This window comes from Talpa europaea (assembly GCF_964194135.1).
Source record: "Talpa europaea genome assembly, chromosome: 6".
Classification (NCBI taxonomy): domain Eukaryota; kingdom Metazoa; phylum Chordata; class Mammalia; order Eulipotyphla; family Talpidae; genus Talpa; species Talpa europaea.
This window is the reverse complement of record NC_140072.1, coordinates 45,505,058-45,526,761: the sequence shown is the minus strand read 5'-3', so window position 1 is coordinate 45,526,761 and position 21,704 is coordinate 45,505,058. Positions and strand designations below refer to the sequence as shown.

General features: G+C 53.9%; 1 protein-coding gene across 1 annotated transcript; it reads left to right on the top strand.

Moving 5' to 3' along the window:
- Positions 1–990: 990 nt before the first annotated feature.
- ATOH8 (atonal bHLH transcription factor 8) lies at positions 991–21,481 on the top strand (the record flags this gene model as incomplete). Its single annotated transcript, XM_084234815.1, has 4 exons — positions 991–1,737; positions 8,491–8,682; positions 11,524–11,618; positions 21,289–21,481. 4 exons carry the CDS (start codon positions 991–993, stop codon positions 21,479–21,481), a joined length of 1,227 nt encoding a protein of 408 aa, XP_084090941.1.
- Between the last annotated feature and the right edge of the window lie 223 nt (positions 21,482–21,704).

The following is a 21,704-nucleotide window of genomic DNA, read 5'->3' as shown; positions in this document are numbered from 1 at the left end:
CTGTCTGAACTCTAAGCGCCTTTCTCCTTGGCCTCCTTGGCCTCTTCCATTCTCTGTGCGACTGTGGGAAAGCAAATTCCTTTCAGAACCTCGGTCTCCCTAACTCTTTGGCATTTTACCCCTGGCTTCCCTGCTCCAGACTGGACAGGACCCTTGAAGTGAGGGTCAAGGCCAACGCCACAGCCTGTTCCTTCCCTCATGGATCTCCCCAGAAGTCGTTGCTCTTTTTCCCTCCTCAGCTGGCGAGTTGGGGTGCAGGGGTGTCGAAGGAGGTGCTGGATGCGAGCGGACATTGCCGCGTCCACGAGAGGTCAGCAAGGCCGGGTGGAGAAGACCCAGCTCCGATGTGGGGGTGGGCCCAAGGGCTCGGGAGCCACGTGCTCGGGGCAGGACGGTGGGGCGCTAACCAGCCTCTGGGAACACCGAAGCGCCCCGGACTTGAGTAGGGGGCGGGGAGCGAGCGCCGGCGGAGGCAGGTTCTGGGCAGAAGGGATGGGGGTGGGGGGAGGCAGGGAGGACGCGGACAAAGGAGGCGGCCGGCGGCCCAGCTGTTTTGAAAAATGCTTCCTGTTTCTTTAAAGGCGCTCGCGCTCGGGCGGCCGGGGCTGGCGAGGCGGCGGCGGGAGCTGCCTCCTCTCCGGGCGGCGGCGCTGACTGATCTCGCGAACCGGGCTTCTGTGTAAACTGAGGCTAAACAAACACAGATGGAGCGCAGCGGGCGTGCTCCAGAAACGCTGGCGCGGCGGCCGCGACTTCAGATGACACTCTGAGCGCTCCGGGAACCGACAGCCCGGCGGCTTCGCGGAGCCGGCGGCGCAGCTGCCCCGGGCGAGGGGGAGAAAAGCAGGGAGGGGGGGAGGAGGGAGGGAGAGAAAAGGGGGGCGAGCCCGAGACTCCGAGGCGCAGAGCCGGCGCGCGGCGTGCAGGGCGAGCGCTGCGGGCGCGCGTCCCGGGCAACCCCACGCCCCTGCCTCGCGCGCCGCCCGCGCCATGAAGCACATCCCGGTGCTCGAGGACGGGCCCTGGAAGACCGTGTGCGTGAAAGAGCTCAACGGTCTCAAGAAGCTCAAGCGGAAAGGCAAGGAGCCGGCGCGGCGCGTGAACGGCTATAAAACTTTCCGGCTGGACTTGGAAGCGCCCGAACACGGCGCCGCCGCCACCAACGGGCTGCGGGACAGGACCCAGCGGCTGCAGCCCGTCTCGGCCCCGGTGCCCGCCCCGGCGGCGCCGGCCGTTCCTTCAGGTGGGGCCTCGGACGCTGCGGGGGAGCGCGGAGGCGCCCGGGCGCCGGAGGTCTTGGACGCGCGAAAACGCGGCTTTGCTCTGGGCGCGGTGGGGCCGGGACTCCCCACGCCGCCGCCGCCGCCCGCACCCCAGGGCCAGGTACCTGGAGGTCCCGACGCACCGCCTTTCCGAGAGCCCGGCTTGCGCCCCCGCATCTTGCTGTGCGCACCGCCTGCACGCCCCGCGCTGTCCGCGCCCCCCGCGCCCCCGGAGTCCTCCGTGCGCCCCGCGCCCCCCACGCGCCCTGGGGAAAGTTCCTACTCGTCAATTTCACACGTAATTTACAATAACCACCCGGATTCCTCCGCGTCGCCTAGGAAACGGCCGGGCGAAGCTACCGCCGCCTCGTCGGAGATCAAAGCCCTGCAGCAGACCCGGAGGCTCCTAGCGAACGCCAGGGAGCGGACGCGAGTGCACACCATCAGCGCCGCCTTCGAGGCGCTCAGGAAGCAGGTACCGGCTGGCTGCGGTGCACACCCTCAGGGCGGCCGGGCACGATTGCCGTAGTGGGTGGGTGAATGAATGGTCGGGGACTTTGGAGGATGAGGGTGTGAGGGAAGAGCTGTCCCCACATGGTGGGAACTAGGATCCACACAGGTTTGGCCCTTGCTGGGGCTGGGAGCTTTGCTACAGCGCTGGCTCTTAGTTTGCAAAGTGGAGGGGGAAGGCTGGAGATCTCTGGCCCGGCACGCCCTGGTCCCCTTTCCTTCCCTCCCGCGATCCTGTCTGCGCGCCTGACTTCAGCCCTCATAGTTCACTTTTATGGCAGCGAGTTCATTGGTTTCCAGGAGTCCCTTGGGCGCGGTGGGGAGTGAAGAAGGGGAATGTGGGACTGTGCTGCGGGCGGAGAAGGAAGGAAGACCCTTCCCTTTGGGGCATTTGGCTTGATCCAGGTCTTGGGAGGTCTGGAATGCTGTGGAGGGGTGGTCCTGGGGTTGCAGGGGAAAAAAGCATGGGGCTTTGGGGAAGCCTGTCAGTCGTCTTCTGTCCTGGTTCCCAGCAAGGTTGTCCCTGTACTTAGGTTTCCTTAGGACTCTGCAAAAGCTGCTTTAGTAATTGGTGAGTCTTCCCAGGAGATCTCCTCTGCAGGCCTTCACCTTGTGGTGAGGCAGGCTCCTCTGCCGGTTAGTTGGGGGATCTTCAGAGCCTAGTTGTGGGGTGGGTCAGGTGCTTCTCAGTTTGGGATTGGTAGGGGCTGCCCTCACCAGATAAATAAGGGAGAAAATATTTGCCCAAGAGTTGCCCATAGTGGGGAAGAGCAGTTTTACAATTCCACTTTAGACAAGATTGGGACTTTCCTAGGGTTCTAAGGGTCTCATATTCTCAGAGAGAAGGGAGATCTAAGAAGAGAGTGGTACGTGCTCACTGCCCCCACCCCACAGGGCATGGTGGAGGGCTGGGCGTGGATGTAACTGGTTTGAATGGTCAGGGTTTTTACTTGCTTTGCAACTGACTTCCAGTGTGACTGCAGGACAGTCACTTAGCCTCTCTGGGCTTTAGCCAGCAACAAAGCTGGTGAGAAAACATGATTTTCTTTTTGGATCACACTCTTGCCTTCCTCCTGTGAGTGGGGTGAGCAGTGGTTCCTGTGTCTACCCATGGGAAGGGAATTGAACTCTTGAGGAAAGAAGCTTGATGACTTTTGAGCCAATGTCTTGCTTGGGTTTGGATAAGAGGTTTGGTCAGGGTGGAAGGTCAGGGAGCTGTCATAGACCAGACTGGGACACTGCCCATACCCACACCAACTGAAACACTAGGCAGTAGGTCCAATGGAGGGGTCCTGCCCACACTTGGGCAGGGGCTGTGTATCTAAATGCCTGGAGAGCACAGCAGCCTACAGCGTCCTGCCATCCCCTACCCCCCAGGACAGAAGGATGACAAAGGAGCACAGAGATGCCTGTCTACCCCCTCTCCTTGCCACTAGGGAACACCTCCCAAGTTGGGGCGGACACGTGCCTAGAGCATCATAGCTGGTGAGTAGCAGTACAGGGCAGGCATGAAGGCCCTGCGGCCTGCAGTTCAGCACCCTTTCGACCCCTCCAGCTGCCTCTTTCAGTTCCAAGTGAGAGAATATTCATGACCTCTGAGTGTTGTACTACATCTCATTTGTCCAGTGGTTTTCGTTTCTTTCGATAATAAGTTCCATCTGATTTGACCCTAACGTCCCATTCTGTGGGATGGAAAACAGGTCTAGAGAAGGGAGGAGACTTGTATAAATAACCTAGTGGGCTAGGGAAGATGCCGGCTGTTTCTGGAATGCCCACCTGGCTAAATGCTTCCCATGGTGCCATCCACATCAGTGTCATGGGCTCCCCCACACCCACCTATGGAGTGTCACAATTGGAGACTGGGTGTATACCCAGCTAACTCTGAGAAGAGAGTATGATCCTGGCCTTCTTCACTTTCTGTGGGGAAGTTCTATATAAAAGAAACCAATTCAGGTAGAGGGCATGTATGCACAGGCATGCAGGTACACACACCCGTGTGCACTCACATGATCATTATGCATGCCCAAGAACATCCACAAATGCGTGGCTGCACAGGGCCTGCTCCTTTGTTCCCTCTTGCCCAACCACTCTTTCCCTTTCCTGGAAAGGCTGCTAAGCCATCAAGGGCACCTGCCTGCTATATGAGAGGGCAAGAAACATAGCTGGGAGCCTTCTGATCACAGAACCTGGGGCCAAGGTCACACCCACCATATCACCCATCCAATGGAGAGAGCCCTGGTTCCCAAGGGAGCTCCGTGGAGGCTTTAGCCTCCACGTGGAGAATGCATGTGTGTGTGTACACCCTGCACTTTACTTTTGGATGTGGCCTTGAGGGAAGGAGGAGGACAGTTCTGCCTGAGATAAGGCCTTGGTTGATACTGCACTGAAGTCACTTCTGGGATTGTGGCCTTTATTTCCCTGAGCAGCTTCCTGGTAAGGTATGAAGAGCACCAGCCTTGGGGGGCTAGAGACTGGGATTTTAATCATGTGTGACTGTGGACAAGTCACTTTCGCCCTCTGGGCCTCAGTTGCTAAAACTGGAAAATTTTGATGACACCCTATACACAGGGAGTACACAAATTCTTTCCAAAGAAAAAATGAAGAAAGGAATGGAAGCTACAGGAGGAGTGAACATTTCTTGAGCATCTACAAAGTCCTCGGTGCTGGGCCAGGCCTTGACAATGTAGAAATAAATGTTCTTTAATTATTTTAATAACAATCATAGGGATGACCATTCATTGAGTGTTTATTTTATGCCAGACTCTGTGCCAAGCATATCATGTGTATTAGTTCATTGAATGAGAAGGTATTGTCATCATATTCCTTTCCTCCCACCCCCCATGTCAGAATTTATATAAGTTGGTCCAGGTCTCTGGCCTTTGGAGACTGCAAGTGGCTTCGTGGGTTTTGCACTGCACATCTCCCTGGTTTGCACTCACTGGGCCCCAGTGTGCTGGCACTGTCTTGGCATGGTGCAGCCATAGCCTGCAAAGCAGTGTGCTGCTGTCATTGTAGAGTCTGGATTTGAATCTGGGTCAGTCAATGAGTTGTGCCAGGAACTTGTCCCTTCATAGCTCTGCTCCTCAGCCTCTTGACCACCCTGGAGCTGTTGATCCTCAGCACAGGGAGGCCAGGCAGCATCCTATTTCGTAGGATAACACATTATCCTCTCAACTAGGAAGTAGGCAGAAGGCGGTTAGGGCATTCTGCTAAACCGTGGAGGTGCAGGTTGGGGAGAGGCCTTCTGGTTTGGGAGGGGAGTGCATGGCCCTGGGGCCAGGATGATCGGTGTGCGGGGCAGATGGTCAGGCCACAGCACATGCCACCAGCCCAGCTGCGTAGGGCCCTCCCTGCTGCCTCATGTGAAGGCCATGTGTGCACAGCTGGGCCTGGCCCATATGCAGGGCTGCTCGGGGCCAGGTGGGAGGGGGTGGAAGGGAAAGCCTGGACTTGCTGGGTGGGTGAGGGGAGGAGCCAGAGCTATGGGCCTGGCCTCCTGGCAGAACCTTCTGGCTCAAGGCTGTGCTCACTCTTGGGCATCTGGCGTGTGTGCATGGATCTCCTCTCCTCAAAGCACAAAGGCCCTCAGTCTTGAGAAGGGGTGGCCTTGTGGGGCAGAGGCCTGGGCAGCAGTGAGAAGTCTTTGGGACCCACTGAGGTGCCTCTTTGTGAAGGAGATGCCGGGCAAGTGGTGTCTGCCATTTGCCAGGGTGTCCTCACTGAGTGAACTAGGCTGGCCCAGGAGGGGTTATGGGGTTGGCACTCCCAGCCTAGCACCTACCTCAAACCCAGACCCATAAGGTGCCAGGGAGCCATGACCCCACAACAGCTATGCACACTTTCTTAGGGAAGGGAAGACAGGCCTGCTTGCATACTGGACTCTATCCAGGTGGGTTAGGGAGGACAGAGGGCTCTCTCCTGCCCTCTCAGGTCCACAGTCACCAGGGTTGCTGCTTGTTGCACCACATTGCATTGGGCAAAGTGCCTTACCTGTGGCCCTGACTGTGAAATGCAGCGCTGCCTTCCCACTTTAGAGGTAAAGATGCTTCTGGAAAGACTGAGCAAGTAATCAGGGTCTGTACCCAGTCCCATCTGGCCCTGGGACCATGGCTTTTAACTACTAAGACCAGGTTATCAGGGTCCAGACTTGTTGCCGGGTAGAAGGTTGAGATTTTAAATAACATATTTAAAATAGACCTCTAGTAGCTTTGCCCAGGAATCCAGTACTCTGATACGAGAAGCCTAGAGAATAATTTTATTTTATTTATTTTTAAAATTTATTTATTTATACAAGCACTGGGTACAGTCAGAAGCGCGGGAGGGTGAGAGAATTCACCAGAGCCAGAGTGGAGAGCAGAGCAGGCAGACTGACGAAGTACACTGCTGAGGGGAGCAGTGGGCTGCAGGACAGGTCTGTGCGCCATGTGGGACCCTCGCCCTGAGGCCGGGGATTGAACCAGCACTGCAGAGGCTGCGGGCAGCTTCGAGACCTAGCGCTCAACTGCTGCGCCACCAGGGAGGCCCTAGAGAGTAATTTTAAATGGAATCCAGATCTCAGCTATGTGTCGTGAATGCAGTGATGTTGGAGTTTTCTGGGTCCAGGGGTCTTGGGCTTTCCCAGAAGGAGTCTTAGGCTGTCTCTGAAGGGTGGGTTAGAGTTGGCACACAGGTAGGAAGGTGGAGACCTCTTGCCTTCATTTCTCTGTGACACCTTCCCGGACTTACTCACCGTGATCCCATCTGACGTAGCAAGTATTCTGATGCCCATTTTATTGATGAGGAAACTGAGGTCCCCTAAGGTTATGGACCTGCATAAGGGCATGTGAGTACCTCCAAGCTAGCCTATTGGGAGCAGAGATGCTCCATCCAGGTCTTACCTGAGCGACCTGGGGCCTAATATGTCACCTCTGCTTCCTCCTGTGCAGATGAGATAACAATCTTTATTTAGGGGAAGATTTTAAATGAGATAAAACTGTAATGAGATAAAACTGTAAATGATCCCACAGTGCCAGATAGACAAGCAGAGCTCAGTAAACAGTTTCTAGTTAGACCTGGACTTTGACAGAAGTAATGGGACAGAGTGAGAAATCTGGAATGAAACTGGCCCACAACCTGGCACAGGAGCCCTAGGTTGGCCTTGGCTCCTCTGTTACCTAGTAGTCCCACACTGACCCAGGATCTCCACGTGAAGATTCCTCCTGAGATCCCTGCTCCCCACTGGCCTACTGGCTGGGAAGCCTAGCTGCTCAGGGGCCAAGGGCTCAAAGTGCTGGTTCTCTCCCAGCTTAGTGTCTGGGTGGAATCAGCACTTTCGCAGAGCTGTGCCCAGTGTTTGGAGCCTGCACCAGAGAGGCACCCCCAGCCTGGGGTGCAGGGGAGGCAGAGGTGTGAGGCCAACCCCTGTGACCCCCTCCTCTGCCCTGGGACTCCCAGGAAACTTTCTGTCCTCCAGACCTTGTTTGTTTACTCAGGCTGATAAAGCAGGATTCTCTGGACTTTGGTTGGGAACAGGCAAAGTGCATTGTTCTGTGACTTTTCTTGGATGGGTTTGAGCTGAGGCCTGTCTGGGAGTTGGGGGTGGGAAGGGGGCATGACAGGGTTTTCTCTGCTGCCTCCCTGCCCCTCCCTGGGTTTCCTAGTCTGGCAAGGGGCAACCCCTTGGTCGCTGGAAGATTTTTAAAGGTGACAGCAAACTTTTCAAAAGCATGGGCTGCCATCTCGGCACCAGCAGGAGGTGGGAAATGAGCAGGATCTTTGTCCTGGGCCCTCTCAGGAGCCTCCCTGGAGAGCTACAGTGAGGGGGAAGCCTGGAGTCTTGGTTGTTGGGCAAGCGCCATAGCAACTATAGAGTCTGTGGGTTAGCCCCTGTCGATGGGCTTCGTGGTGACGTTTCCATGTCACAGCACAGAACTCAGCTGCAGTCCCCTTGGCTCTTTGCACATACAAAGAACATTGGTGGAGACATTAAAAAGTTGGAGGTGCCATCCAGTATGAATCCCTGTGCATTTATTGAGAGTAGTTGATAATGAGTCATATGTCAAGTCTGCTTGGGGCTGTTAGTGTTTAGCTTCCCAGGTCCAGAGGGAAAGAGAGAAGCATAGGTACACCAACCGAGTGGGCCTGCTAACTGAGTGCTGCCGCCTCTCTTGGTGTTCCTGGAGTACCAGGTGCCTAACTGCGCAGATGGGATGGCATCACCCTGGAGCATGAGTTCTCTGAAGACAGGAATCAAATGATTATTCAGTGTTGGACCCCCTGATGTCCAGCCAAACAAGTGTAGCTGAATGAGTGAGTGATGGAATGTCAGTTGAAAGAAAATGTTCTCCCAGAGACTTCTCCTCTGGGATTGGTGGAGGACCCAACTCCAAAGCACCATCCACAAGGGAGTTCACTGTACTTCATCCAGACTTAGTTTCTTCCTTTGCAAAATGGGAACGTGAAGACTTGCCAGAATTTGAGTGGATAAGCTGAGATGAGAGTGTGTAAACAGCAGGTGCTTAGAACAGAGAATAAATCTAGGTCAAAGGATTAGACAGGCCTCCTCTGGTGCTCAGCAGTACCTTCTCAGAGGCTACAGATGTGGCTCTAGCCTGCAACCCTGGCCACATCTGCAGTGTCTGAGTGCCTGGGCAGCAGGAGGCTGGTTGGGGTACCCCTTGGGGGCTTTACTCAGCACAAAGAACCCTACAGCCCCTCCTGACACCTTCTTATTTCTCAGGTGCCATGTTACTCATATGGGCAGAAGCTGTCCAAATTGGCCATCCTGAGGATCGCCTGTAACTACATCCTGTCCCTGGCGCGGCTGGCTGATCTCGACTACAGCGCCGACCACAGCAACCTCAGCTTCTCCGAGTGCGTGCAGCGCTGCACCCGCACCCTGCAGGCCGAGGGACGTGCCAAGAAACGAAAGGTAAGTGCCCTTGGCACCATCTCCTGAGACGGACAGGGGAGGTGCGGACAGAACTTGGGTGCCCCCCTGTGCACCGAGACTTCCAAAGAGGCCGGTGAGATCCACCCTGGGGTCTTGCTGGGGTCGTCTCTGTTTCAGAGTCCCTAATATCTCTGGGATTATGGGTATGATCCTACTCCTGGTAAAGAGGATGCTGGGTACCTTGGATAGTCACCTCAGGGCCCGGACTTGCCTGTCACAGAAAGAAGAGGTGGCTTGTCTCTGAAGCTCTTCTGTCTTATGTGCTATGGTGCTGAATTCCCCACGTAACCCCTAATAGATGTCATATCAGGATGAGATTCTCTGAGCTGGTTGACAGCTGAGGAGGGCCCTTCGGCATGTCTGGGGAATATGACTTGGCCTGTGGGCTACCTGAGGCTGTGTTTGAAGGTGATATTCATTCATTCGTGCTAGAAAGATTTGCTAAGCCCCGACCATGTGTCATGCATGCTGGGCAAGGGTATAGCGATGACAAACTATGATCCCTATCCACACACAGCTCACAAGAACCAGAGACCCTCCTGCCAGTAGACAAGGGAGGGACAGTGTTGTAAGGGGGGTGGGGGTATGCCAGTCCTGTGTCAGGGCCAGTGAAAGGCCAGGCAGAGGAAGGATGGTCACTTCTCCTGCTCAAGGGAGCCTGAAAGGGCATCTTGGTATAAGAGGTGTTTGAGCAGGACTGGCAGGACAACTGGGAGGTCACCAGGCAGAGGAGCTAGGAACACATCTAGGGTAGAGGGAACAGCTGACACAAAGCCTTACGCTCTCCTGGCCAGCGTTTGAGAAATCCACGTGTGTGCGTGGAAAGATGCTGGGGACAGCTGTGTTCCCAGATGGGCTGTGCTTCCCGCATTTCCAGTTGGGGGTCATTGCCAGGAAGTGCAAAGTGAAACTTAGGGCAACCTCTGGAACTCTGTGTCTGAGAGGCTAGAGGGACAGAGGTTGGGACCTAGTCTGTGTCCTTGTGAGGAGGGTGGAGGCGGTGAGAGATGCCTGGCTTCCTGGGCATCCCTGCTTGGGGAGTGTGGTGGGAGCCAATGACTGGCATCCTCCATCCCCCCTTCTACCCCTCCGGTCCTTCCTGGCCTGCCCCTCCCCCATTCCTGACCTTCCTCCCCCAGCCCCCTGCCAGGCAGAGCCTTCCCTGGGTGCCTCCGTGGGTACTCTTACCTCCACAGAGAGGGCCCATGTGCTCACCAACAGTGACTGTCGCTGCTGTAATTGTGTTTGCAATTCTGGAGGTGATTTAATGTGGACCAATTAGATGAAAACCTTATCAAGTGGGTGAGAGAGGAAGCGCCACTGGCTGCTCACAGGGCAGCTTTCCTCTGGAAAGTGACACGGGTAAATTAAGGGTGTGATTGATGGCTCCATGTCGTGCTCTGTGACAAAGGAGGTTTGTAAACTCCAAGTGAACTTCCCCTGGCATTCAGGAGGCCGGGAAGTGTGGATGGGCAGTGGGCAGGCACCATGTTCTCCATCTCCACCCATGTACCCCCTCTCTGAGAGCCCTCACCTCTCCCACCAGAGGCAGGAGTGCTGACACCCCTCCCTTCTCTGCCCCTTGACTGGAGCAGTGCCCTGGGCTGGGACAGAGGCTTCATACCTGGGAGAGGAGTGAAGGGGGTGGTGAATGGAGCCAAGAGGTGAGTTTTTGGCTTCCCCTGAAATCACCTCAAAGCTGAGACACCTTAGAGACCACCTGGTCCTGTATCTCCCTCATCCTGATTGAGAGCCTGAGGGGGCAACTTGTGGTTAAGAAGATCACACAGCCCTGAATTCAAAGTCCTGTCTTGCCACCTACCAGCAGCAGCATCTTGAGTCCATTCTTTACCTCTTGGAGCCTGTGTTTCTCATCAGTAGATAGGGATGGTAGAAACATATCAGCCATTCTAAGGTCTTGCAGTCTTGCCTCACCTTACAAGGGCACTGGGAAGTGTACATCTGCATCCCTTCTGGGCAGGGGCTCACCCTGGAGCTGCCATCCCCTGATGCTGTCCCTGGGTGAGTCCTTGCACCAAGAGGACTTAGATGGAGGAGTGGGACAGGGTCCTAAAGCTGCGGGGGCATCGGAGACCTTCCCCAGCACCAGCATCCTGCCTTGGCAGGTTAGGGGTTCAAAGGACCACGCGACTCCCAGTGCTTGTGCCTTCCTGCATCTCGGTCACTGTGCAGGTAGGTGAGTTCCAAGGTGTCCTCAGGGATGGTCTCTAGTGACTCACTTGGTAGCCCTGAGTAACTGGCATAGGACTTCATTTTGTTAACAAGAACCAAGGAGCCTGGTATTCTAAAGATTCATTTACTTCTTGGCTCATTGATTGAGTCATTCAATGTTATTGAGCACTTACATTGAGTAACACATGGGAGTCCTGTGCTAAGCACACAGACACCATAATGAGTATTCATGGGGGAGGGGGAGGGACTTAACCTCCACAGTCCTTGTAGACAGACCATATAGATTTGGGGCTCTGATCAAGGCCCTGTTACCTCTCCACTGAGGGCAGCCTGAGGGTTTGGGGATGGCTGTGAGCCAGGCTCACATCCTAATGGGGGAGATAGAAAGCGAAGAGAAGCAAGAAAACACACCGATGTGTCATCAACTCAAAGGAAGTCCTTTTGCCCATCTCAGCCCTTCCTTAGGGAAGACCCTGGAGTCCCGTTTGGAAGCTTCGGTCTGTCTTGCAGAGAGACAGGAGGGAGGAGAGGAAGGGCTCTGGAGAGCTCAGTTCTGACTCTGACTGCAGCCTGAGATAATGCATGTTAAGCACCTGGCTGTGGGCCAGGTTTCCGCAGCTCCCGCAGCTCCTGTTTTTAAAGCAGCAACTCCCTGGAGCTGAGGACAGGAGGAATAAGAGAAAGAGGAAGAAGAGTAGCAGGGCCATTCCCACCTGGGCTGGGTGGGCCTTGCCAGACATGTGGAATTGGAAAGGACCAATTTCCCACAATCTAGGACACCCTCTTCCCCAGCGATTTTAAGATATTGAGCAATAATAACAACAGCTACTAACATTGATGACATAGTTTAAGCCCCAATGATAAATGGCCAGTGAGTTCCCACCCCCAAGTGGCTCACAGACCCTGGGTTGGGGGTTGGGGAGTGATGAGCTGAACCATGATGTTCAGAGGGAGCTGGGCACCTATTAGGGACCCCTGGAGCTATGTGACTATCCTGGCTGGGTTGGGGAGGCTGGCTTTGTCAGGCCAGAGTTTGCTTCCACCCTGTGGTTCATCAGGAGCCAGAGGAGGCGCTGACTGGTGCAGCTCTACTGGACCTGTGTCCTCCTTCTTTTCCCTGCTGCTTTCTGGAGAGGCTTTTCTTCTTGGTGGATCTGAGGGTGACCTTACTTCTCTTTGGAAGAACATTTTGAGTGCAGGCTTCTGTAGTTTTGATGCTGGGGACAAAGATGAGCAGGCATGTTGGTTTTGGGTCTGGGGGTCAGTGAGAGCTGACGTGTTCTGAGGGTCCCCTTATTGTCTGGACCCGATAACACCTGCTCTTTCTGTGGCTGTTCCCAAGTCCCATAGAGTGGAAGGAAGAGCCACAAAAGCTCCTGCTCTGGCTGGATCCAGTCCCCCTCCCCCCACAGAGCCTCTAAAGGGACACCACCCCGGCTTCCTCCCCACCTGCTGTGCACATTGTCACTGCACTGGGGTCTCAGTTTCCACTTCTGTAAGGTAAGTTGCTGCTGAAAGTTAATTCTAAACTCTTTCCAGTTGAACTTTCTGAACTGAGGTCTTACCTTGCCTCAGCCTCCTTTTCTGTCCAAATGACTAAATACTCATTTGAACTCTGCCTACCACAGACATTTCACACAGATTGAAATTCTCCCACAAAGACCTTTGGAACCCCAAGGCAATGCATCCCTAGAATACTGATAATCCTGATGTCCTTTGAGCCTAGATTATATGCTGGGCCTGGCGCTTGAGGGCTTCTGACCTTGCCAACTCCTCCCACCAACCTTGTGAGGCGGCTGATCTTGTCCCATTGCACAAGCAGTGAAACTGAGGTTCCTGAGGAACTTTCACAGGGTCACTTGGCCAGCAAGAGAGGGGTGCCCGGCCTCCACCGCTTCCCTGTCCTGCCTCCCACATGTAAGTGGAGTGGGTAAGAGGTCTGTTTCCAAATCCTCTGGGCCAACCTTTTGAGTTAAGCACCATTTGCTTTCAAAGCCCACAGAGTCTATCTGTGCTGGGAAAAAAGGAGGGTGGGTGGGAAACCACCATCAAATTCTCTTCCAGTCATAAAAATGGATGCAATTTATTTTTTCTGGCATTCCAATTACATAGACGTTTGTCGCCAGCTGTTTGTGCTAACACGGAGTGTTCGCTCAGCTGCCGTTTCTCCTCTCACATTTGACACCGTTAGTCACACGTCTGGCAGGGACTGGGCTGGAGGGATCTTTGGCTGGGGAGCCCCACAGGTGATCTCAGAGCCAGCTTTCCTCAGAAGGCAGAACACAGGCCTCTAATGTTCCCTGGTGGTCTTGAGGTGGGGTAGAGGCTGCGGTTCTGTTTTCCTCTCTCCTTTCATACTCCCTTCATTCCCTCCTCCTCTCTCCTTTTGGAAATTGCTCCCTTCCTACCATACACTCACAGACATGCTATGTAGGAACGAAAGCTCAGAGTCACAGGTGTAGCAAGAAAGAACCAACCAGGTGTGAGAGGAGGACAGGGGAGAGCACAAGGGCCTGTGGTGGAGAACTATGGCTCTTTGGTGGTGGGAGAACTACACCCTTGGGAATGCAGAGACCATTCAGAGAACCCCTCTGGAAAGCCTCTTTGAGTCAGAATGCCCTCTCAAGGACCTCCTGGAGAAGATTATGGTCCTCAGTCCACGAGGATGGAGAAAGGGTATCTGGTGAAGAAAGTGGTCCCTAATAGCTGTCCAGCTCCCTGTTTAGCTGGGAAAGTCAAGAGAACCCTAGAGTTTCTTTCATTCTCTGTGGCGCTGTCACTTAACTTTAAGGCACATAAAAGTACAAGGAAGTCCTCAGTAGAACCACAAAGTAGGCAAAGAGTAGAGCTTTGGGACTGGAGACCTGGGTTTTAATTCTGGCACTGGCATTTCCTAGCTGTGTGACAATGGGCATATTACCTAATTTCTCTGGTCCCTGGTTCTCTCATTCATAAATTCAGAGCCCAAAATACCTTTTTTGCCACTTTGATGGAAGATTAGACAAGATCCCATTTGAAAAAAGGCTGGCATGTTCTCTGCAAATGCCAGAAAGAAAATCTCGTGAATTTACAATTGCAAGATAACATCATATAGAATCCCAGAAAGGGACATCTCAGGACAGGGCAGTGCCCAGGTTGAAAGTGACTGACCAGCCAGAAGGCAGATGAGGATGAGCAGCTCTGAGTGTCCTTCCTCTCCAGCAATTCAGCCCAAACCCTGGTCCTATAGGCTTAAATGGGGCATCGCACAGCCAACCTGGATAGCCCTGTGCTTTTCAAGTTCATGGATTCCTATCCCAAAACACGCATCACGTTTGGCTGTACAACAGTGGTCATGCTAATGGACACCACCAACAGTTACATTGGCCATGTTATTATGTGTCCATTGTGTGCCAGGCCCCTCAGATACATATATTATCACTTCCCCTTAATACACTAACCCCACAAGTTAAGACTCCTACCCTCATGGTACAGAGGGGAAACTAAGGCCAAGAGAAAGATGGTAACTTTCCCACGGCCATGTGGCTAGGAAGTGGTGGATCTATTTGAGCCTGTGTTTATGTAGCTTCAAACACTGAGCTCTCCAATTCCTGAGGTCTGCCTGGCTGAAGCTCACACATTGCCCAGCAGGGTGGCCTGTTCCCCCAGACCCCCAGCAACTGCCGGGTGCAGGGCCTTCCCTGAGCAACAGCTCTTATGTAAGCAGTCTGCTTGCAGCACGTGGAGGCTCCATTTAGCTGCAGGGAGCCAATAGCCCACTGGTGGTGGCACCAGGGGTGGTGCGGTGGGGTGGGCCAGGGGGGTGTCATCAGGCCTGAGCACCCCCAGCGCTGCGCCGCCAGCAAGGCCTGACACCGGGTTAAGTCGCCTGGCGGCCTCTGGCTACAGCTGGGAGCGCGCCTGGTTCCCATTCGGGCGCTGTGGTTTTGATTAGCTGTTCTGCGAGGCGGGCCTGGTGGTGAGTCCATGGGAGCTCAGATGGAACAGAGGGTCCCCCGCCCGGCCGCCGCGGCCCCCCCTCCTGGCAGCCCCAGACTCCAGATGTTCTGAGCGCTCGCTGGGAAGGCCTGCTGGCGCCACGGAGGGCAGAGGGCAGGGAAAGCACGCGAGCTGGAAGCCCAAGCACTCAGTCACCGCAGGCCCTGGCAGCCCGCCCAGCCCTCTGCTGGCACATTCCCCAGCTCTCCCCTGGCCATCTGTTCCCAAAAAACCCTTTCAGAGCCTCATCATCACTCAGGATACAACAGCGCGAGCAGCTGGTTTGGAGGCAGCAGGGAAAACCGTGCAAAAGGTCCTTTGTGAGAGAGGAAACTCGCTTATGAATAACAGGGCTGGACGCCATAAAAGTTGGCGGCTGGAATTCTTGTTTCTCAGGCGCCGCTGTTTTCTCTTGACTTTTTATCTCTGGTTTTTATTTTGCTTCCCCTTGTTTTCTTTTAATGTTGTTTCTTCCTCTTCTTACACCAGTTGTGACTTTTCTTCTTCCTCCTAAGGTGCCCGAAGGCCACCTAATTTGTTCTCCTGGATGCTGCCGAGCTTTCCTTTTTCTTCTCAAAGCTGTTAAAATTGGGGTTTTCTTAAACCTGGGCTGGAGGCCACAGGCAAGAGGGAAGGTGCCTGTGAGGGCACAGTGTAGCCAGCCCCAGCCCCATCGATGTTCATGTCTTAGAGGAACAGTAGGAAGTCATAAACTCTGATGCAAGTGATGTCCACACCCAGAGGGGTGGCCAGAAAAAAACTTGGGGGCTCCTATCAGCTCATCAGAGAGCAACATGGAGACACTTTGGGAGAACAGTGGCATTAATAAATAGCCCAGTGCCTGGGCCCCTCAGCTGATTGCAATGTGACATGAAGCCTTTTTTAAGAACTGGCTGCTACTGCCAGGAGCTTCTGGGAGACGTCTGCCTGGAATCTGGGCTCCTCCTGGGAGCAGTCGCCAGGGCCTGAGGGGTGCTGGGGTAGGGCTGGCAACTGGGAGGCCAGCCCTGGGAAGGGAGGGAGAGGGCAAAGCCTAGTCACCTTCCTCTTAGCCCCTGGATTCTTGAGGAGGAGCTAAGAGTCCAGGCCTCCCAGGTGGATGCAGGGAGAGGGATGGCGGTGAGGTGTGGGGGTTACGTTTCAGGGGCAGGGAGTCTTGGAGGTCTTCCCTTTCCTTTTTTACTACCTGCCCCCACACTCCCCCTAAAGTAGAATGCTGCTGAACTTTCCCCCCACTGTCTCATCAGGCCCAGCAGTTCCGGCAGCCCCTTACCCAGCAGTGGAAGAAGCCTGGCATCCACGCAGTGGTGGGTGGCCAGCTTTCTACAAGCTGAGGATTCTGGGCTTTAGAGGGTATTTGTGCATCTCATCTACACTTTATTCATTTCCCTCTTGCTCTCCTCTCCCCTCTCCTTCTAGTTTCTATTGCAGAGATGGCAGCTCCAGCAGGACCAAATATTTATGTTTATGGCAATTTCAGGGCCATTAATCTCACCGGCTAAGGGCTCACCGCAGACTGATGAGATCTACCCTCCCTGCTGCGGCCCGGCTGGACAGGTGTCTGGGTCTGGAATCCAGCTAGTCTCAGCTCTGTCCTGGGGTGTGGGATTGCTGGCCTTGCTCAGATGTCCTACCTGGGAGTTGCCCAACCTGACTCTCAGATCTAGCCAGGATCAATGACATAAAGGGTGTGAAATTGTTCTGTGAACTCCACCCTCCCTCCCATGCTCCCTGTCTGATTAGTAGGTGTTTGTAGGGCCAGAGGTGAGAAAGGCCAAGAGGAGGAGCAGCCAGTGACCCCAGGCCACTGGTGATGATATGGAGTTGACCCAGTGACCAGAAATTGCTTTCCCATCCTGAGGCTTTCAGAGGATAAGTGTGTATGGGGGGGGGGGAGATGGGAGGACAGGGCTGCCCTCCACTGGAGTGACCAGGCCTGCCCTTCCCACAGCCCAGCCTTGAGCCCCTGCACTCAGTGCAGGGAAGACCTGGAACAGAAGGGTCCTGGCAGGCTCTGGCACCCCTCCTGCCCTTGAGCTCCCAGAATAAATATTTTGCGACTCCTATTTTCTGCCCAGAATTCACAGCCACCTGGGAGCTGGCCCAGGTCTGTCCCCATCTGAGTCCCTCCCAGCAGCTCTGCCAAAAGCCAGTTCTGACCATTTTGCTCTCTTGCTCAGAAAGCTGAGAGACTCTCACAGGCCAAGGGTAGAGGCCAGGCTCCCTGATAGGACACCGGACCCTCCCCCACAGGTGACCTGGCTCCAGGCTGTCACTCCCTGTGTCCTAATTTACACCCTAGCAACACGGAACTCCTCCTCGCCCAGAGGGGCTATTTTTGACCTCTGTGCTCATCGTGTCCCTTCTGCCTGAAATGCCCTTCTCCCCTGTCTGTCTGGCTAACTCCAGCTTATTCTGGAAGGCTCAGCTCCTCCTGGAAGCCCTCCCTGACCCCTACCCCAGCCTCCTCCTCAGGACCCATAGCTCAGCTGCCTCCCTGCCCTAATCGTTGGAGTGCGTGTGATCAAATCCAGGAAAGCATCCTATGACGGACTATGAAGCAATGATATAAAATGCCACATTATGTGATACTCCATGATGTGATATACTACAGCTCGTTCTTTGTCATTACATTGTATTATATTTTTAGGTGATTTATTACATGATATATCATGCCGTGGTATGACCCCTCTACCACATTACATTATGTTAAACAGCGTTCGTTCTGTGCCTGCTTTTCTAGCTAGGCTGTGAGTCCTTTCACTTCTGTGTCCCAGCTTCTGTCACATAATAGCCCCCAAATAATGACACACTAAATAATGACATTCTGTCAGCTAAAATGCATGTAGCTGGGGCTGAATATTAGCATGAATTAGGAACTTAAGGACACAGCTAAGGAAATGTCTCGCTTGCACCCTTGTTCTTTGAAATCTCTGAGGGAAGCTTTGCATTTCAGATCTCAGAGACCCCTCAAGCAGCAGCTTAAACCAGCAGGGGCTCTTGCTTCGCAGTTAGGAAAGCAGCAGGAAGTGGCTCTTGGGTTCTAAGGCTTTAGTAATGTTGAGGGTCCATATTTCTTTTGATCTTTACCTCATGGCTGCACCATGGCTGCCATAGCACAGAGTATTTCATCCTCTCGTTGCATCCAAAGACAGAGCAAGAGCCTTGCTGAGAAGAGCATTATGACTCATCAGTTCAGTCAGTCCTACCCAGACAACACCTACCTGCCCTGAAAGAAGGGGTGCTCCACTGAAACCAAGACAGACATCAGAGTCTCAGCTGGGAGGACAATAGGGTGAGTAGCCATGAGGTTTATCTCTGGAGGACTGACCCTGATTTGTGGCAGGGTGGTTTCCTTTCCAGTGCGGCTAACCAACCTCATAACCTTAACCTCCGTACCATGAGTTTGCCACTTCCCCCTGAAAACTCCCAAAGTGAGTGCCAATACTGCCATTTTCAGTAGATGGCACTGAGATTCAGAGAGCCTAGGTGAGTAGCCCAGGCCACTGGTGACCTTGCCCTGTTTGCACTCTCTCATGCTTGTTACTCTCTTGAATCCTACAGCACCCTGTGAGGCCCACATTACTGTGTATCTCGATGAAGAGGCTGGCCCCCACAGAGGAGAAGTCACCCAAGGTTGTACTTTTGTGCAAGGCGGTATCGTGGACAGGCCGGCCCACCCCTTGAAACATGCGTTATTGAATCTAGACCATCACCACCCTCTGCTCTCCTGAGTGAGGGTGTGAGTTGCAGGGGGTGCCTGCGCAGGGCCCAGGGCTGAGTCTCAGCCCAGCCACTCATGAAAGCTGTGTAACTTTTAGAGCTTGCCTACTCCAAACTTTGCTTTTCTCGTAAAGGAAGGATAAATATGTCTGTGGGTGAGGAGAGTTCAAGGGAACGAGGGCCATGAAATGATTTGTCACTTGGAAGCACCATTAGAGGGGGTTCCTGGAGGACACTGCCTGTCCATCAGGAAAGTGGGCAGGGAAACCCGAGAGCATCCCCGCCTCACCCATGACTCAGAGAATGGGCATCAGCCAGGGCTGCTCACCCAGCACCTAATTCCACTTCCATGCAGAGGACACTGGGTCTTTCCCTGTGCTGTCGTGTGTGTGTGTGTGTGTGTGTGTGTGCGCATCTGTCAGGATCAGATGGAAGGCCTCCCCCATAGTAGGCCAAGTCCTGTCCAGGTGGAAAGGGCTGCTCCCTGGGAGACAGCTGGAGTCTTCAGTTCTTTCAGAACAGGTCCCTCTCCCACTGGGGTCAGAACCCATAGAGATAGTCCCTGTGTAGCAGGCAGGGCTGGCACAGGCGACTGGGCACGTGAGGGTGGCCCCAGTGAACCTACCTAGAACCTGCAGGCCAGCGACACGGTCTGCCGAGAATCACCCCCCTCCAGGATGGTGCTCCTCCCCACCGCCCCCATACACACAGAAGACGTGGGTGGGCAGCCAGCATGGCTGTTTCTGAAGATTGACCCACTTTGGCTCACTCACCCCTCCACAGATACACACGGTGATTCTTGTTCAGTATCCTGTTACACGAGCAAAAATGATGAAGAAAATACCAAAGGCCCTGCATGTTTATTTAAGGAAAAGTAGTTTTATGTATTTTTGATGTGCTAGGCATTGTTCTAGGTGCTGGGGCACTTTGAAGAACAAAATAGACAAAATCCCTGTGCCTGGGAGTGCAAAGCTACAGGACACAAAGGCCACATGAAAGCTCATAGGAGATCTTGCTGGGACCTTCTTTGGAGCCTCTGCCCTTGGCCTGTGCACTTCTTACAAGCTCCACTCCCTGGTGTCTCAGGTCAGAGCAGCAGCACAGAAACAACAAGCGGGAGGCCAGTTCCTGGAGCAGGTGGCGGACTCAGCACCCCAGCCAGTGACCTAGTCGTGGGAGAAACAGAAAAGCAAAAAAAAAAAAAAGCAATGCCAGGGCCTCAGAAAAGCCAAGGGGGCTTGGGGCCATCGTCAGTGCAAAGGACTTTGGGAGTCTTCTTTAGACTGGTGTTTCTGAGTTTGACCTTGAGTTGGTAAGAGGAAGCTAAACTACATCCACTAACTGACTGAGAATGCATGAGAATGCAGGGAAGTGCATCAGTTATTGGGAAGTGGCTTGTCCAAGTTGTTTTGGCACAGAAAACACCAGGCTTCCTTTCTCTAGGGAATTTGCTCAGGGTCTGGTATCCAAGCAGGGAGGGTGGGAGTCCTGATCTGTTTTGCAAACTGCTGGGTCCCCAGTGCTTCGAGTGGAGCCTGGCATGGTCTCAACATTCAGCAAATATTTGGGGAATGAATGGGAGAATGGAAGTATGAGAAAATGAGGTGTTTTTACACTTGTCTTCCACAGTATCTGTTGGGTAGCTGTTCTGTGCCAGCACGGAGTAGGGCTCCAGCCATTTGAGTGGGCTACAGTGCCTATCTCACGGAACCACATGGGGGACACGCACACCACACATATGTGCACACTGTGATGTGTGACTCCTTGAAGTCCAGTGCTTGGCTTTGCAGCCATTGTGTTGTTTAGTCATCCATATAACCTCATGTGGTGGATTACCGTTACTCTTTTTTATTGGTGAAGAAGCTATGGCACAGAGAGGTTAAGTAACTTGCTCAAATCACACAGCTGGTAGAATGGGGAAGTCAAGTTTCAACTGGACCAGCCATCTGATGCCATAATTGGCACAGTTACCTGCTGTGCTTCACTGCCTGACAGTGGATGTACATGTGCCACGTGTGTGTTGTGGGAGTATGTACATGCATGTGGGTGAAAAAATCATTTTTCTTCCCAGTCTTGGCCTCTCTCTAATGCAGCTGGAAGCTGTATCACTGAAGAGTGTAAGGAAAGAGCCCTCATGAGAGATGCGTGGTCCCTGCCTGGATCTCACTTTGGCTCTAGAAACTACCTACAAGGGGCTTAGGGACAATGGGAAGGGGTAGTGGAGGTGTTTTCTCATCTCAAAACTGCATTTGCACACTGTTTTTATGGAAATTGTTTGATTATTTGGGCTGCCCAGAGCCCTCATGTCCTCTCTCAGCCACCCTATTGCTGTCCCAACTGGTCCTGAAATGGTCACAGCTAGACTCCTTCCCGGAGCTCCCCAAGGACATGCTATAGTCTTTGCAAGGGCTTGCTGGCCAACGCGGTGGCCGTGAAGTGGCTTGTGTGGTTGGTGCTCCATCACTCCCACTGTCACATTGAGGTAAGAATTTGTTGGGGAGGGAGGCACCAAGAGTTGCAAAAGAAAGGTAGGGGAGCAATTCCCAGCTGAGGAGGCAGCTTGTGTATGTATGTAGTGTGTGGGGGTGTTTTGTGAGGGTCACAAGTCAGAGCCACAGGGAAGCTGTGAGGAAGCAGGGCCTACCTCACCTGCCTGGGCCACCTGTCTGCTCAGCTGTCTGCTCCTCTCAGCCTCTGGCTTTGGGGCAAGGTCATGGGCTCCTTCAGCTTCTGGGTTCTGGATGAGCAGCATGTAGCCAAGTGGAATTGGCTGGACAACATCACAGGATGGGGAGCAGATGGGAAACTGCAGCAGCTGGGCCACAGGCCTCAACCGGGCCAGCTCGACCCTCACAGTGCCCTGTACTGTGGGTGGGTGGAGTAGGGGCCAAGAAAGACAGATAGGCTGACGGATGTGAGAGATAAATAGAGGAGAGGCCAAGAGAGAATTGGCACGGAGATGCATAGGCAGAACATGGAGAGAAAACAGAGATTGGCAGCCAGAGGGAGTGGCCTGTAGCCCAAGGAGGTAGGGGTCTCAGGTCTCCCTGGCTGTCCCCTGCAGGCCCAGTGGGCTGTTTCTGAGCTCTGGCCCTGGCTCTGGGAGT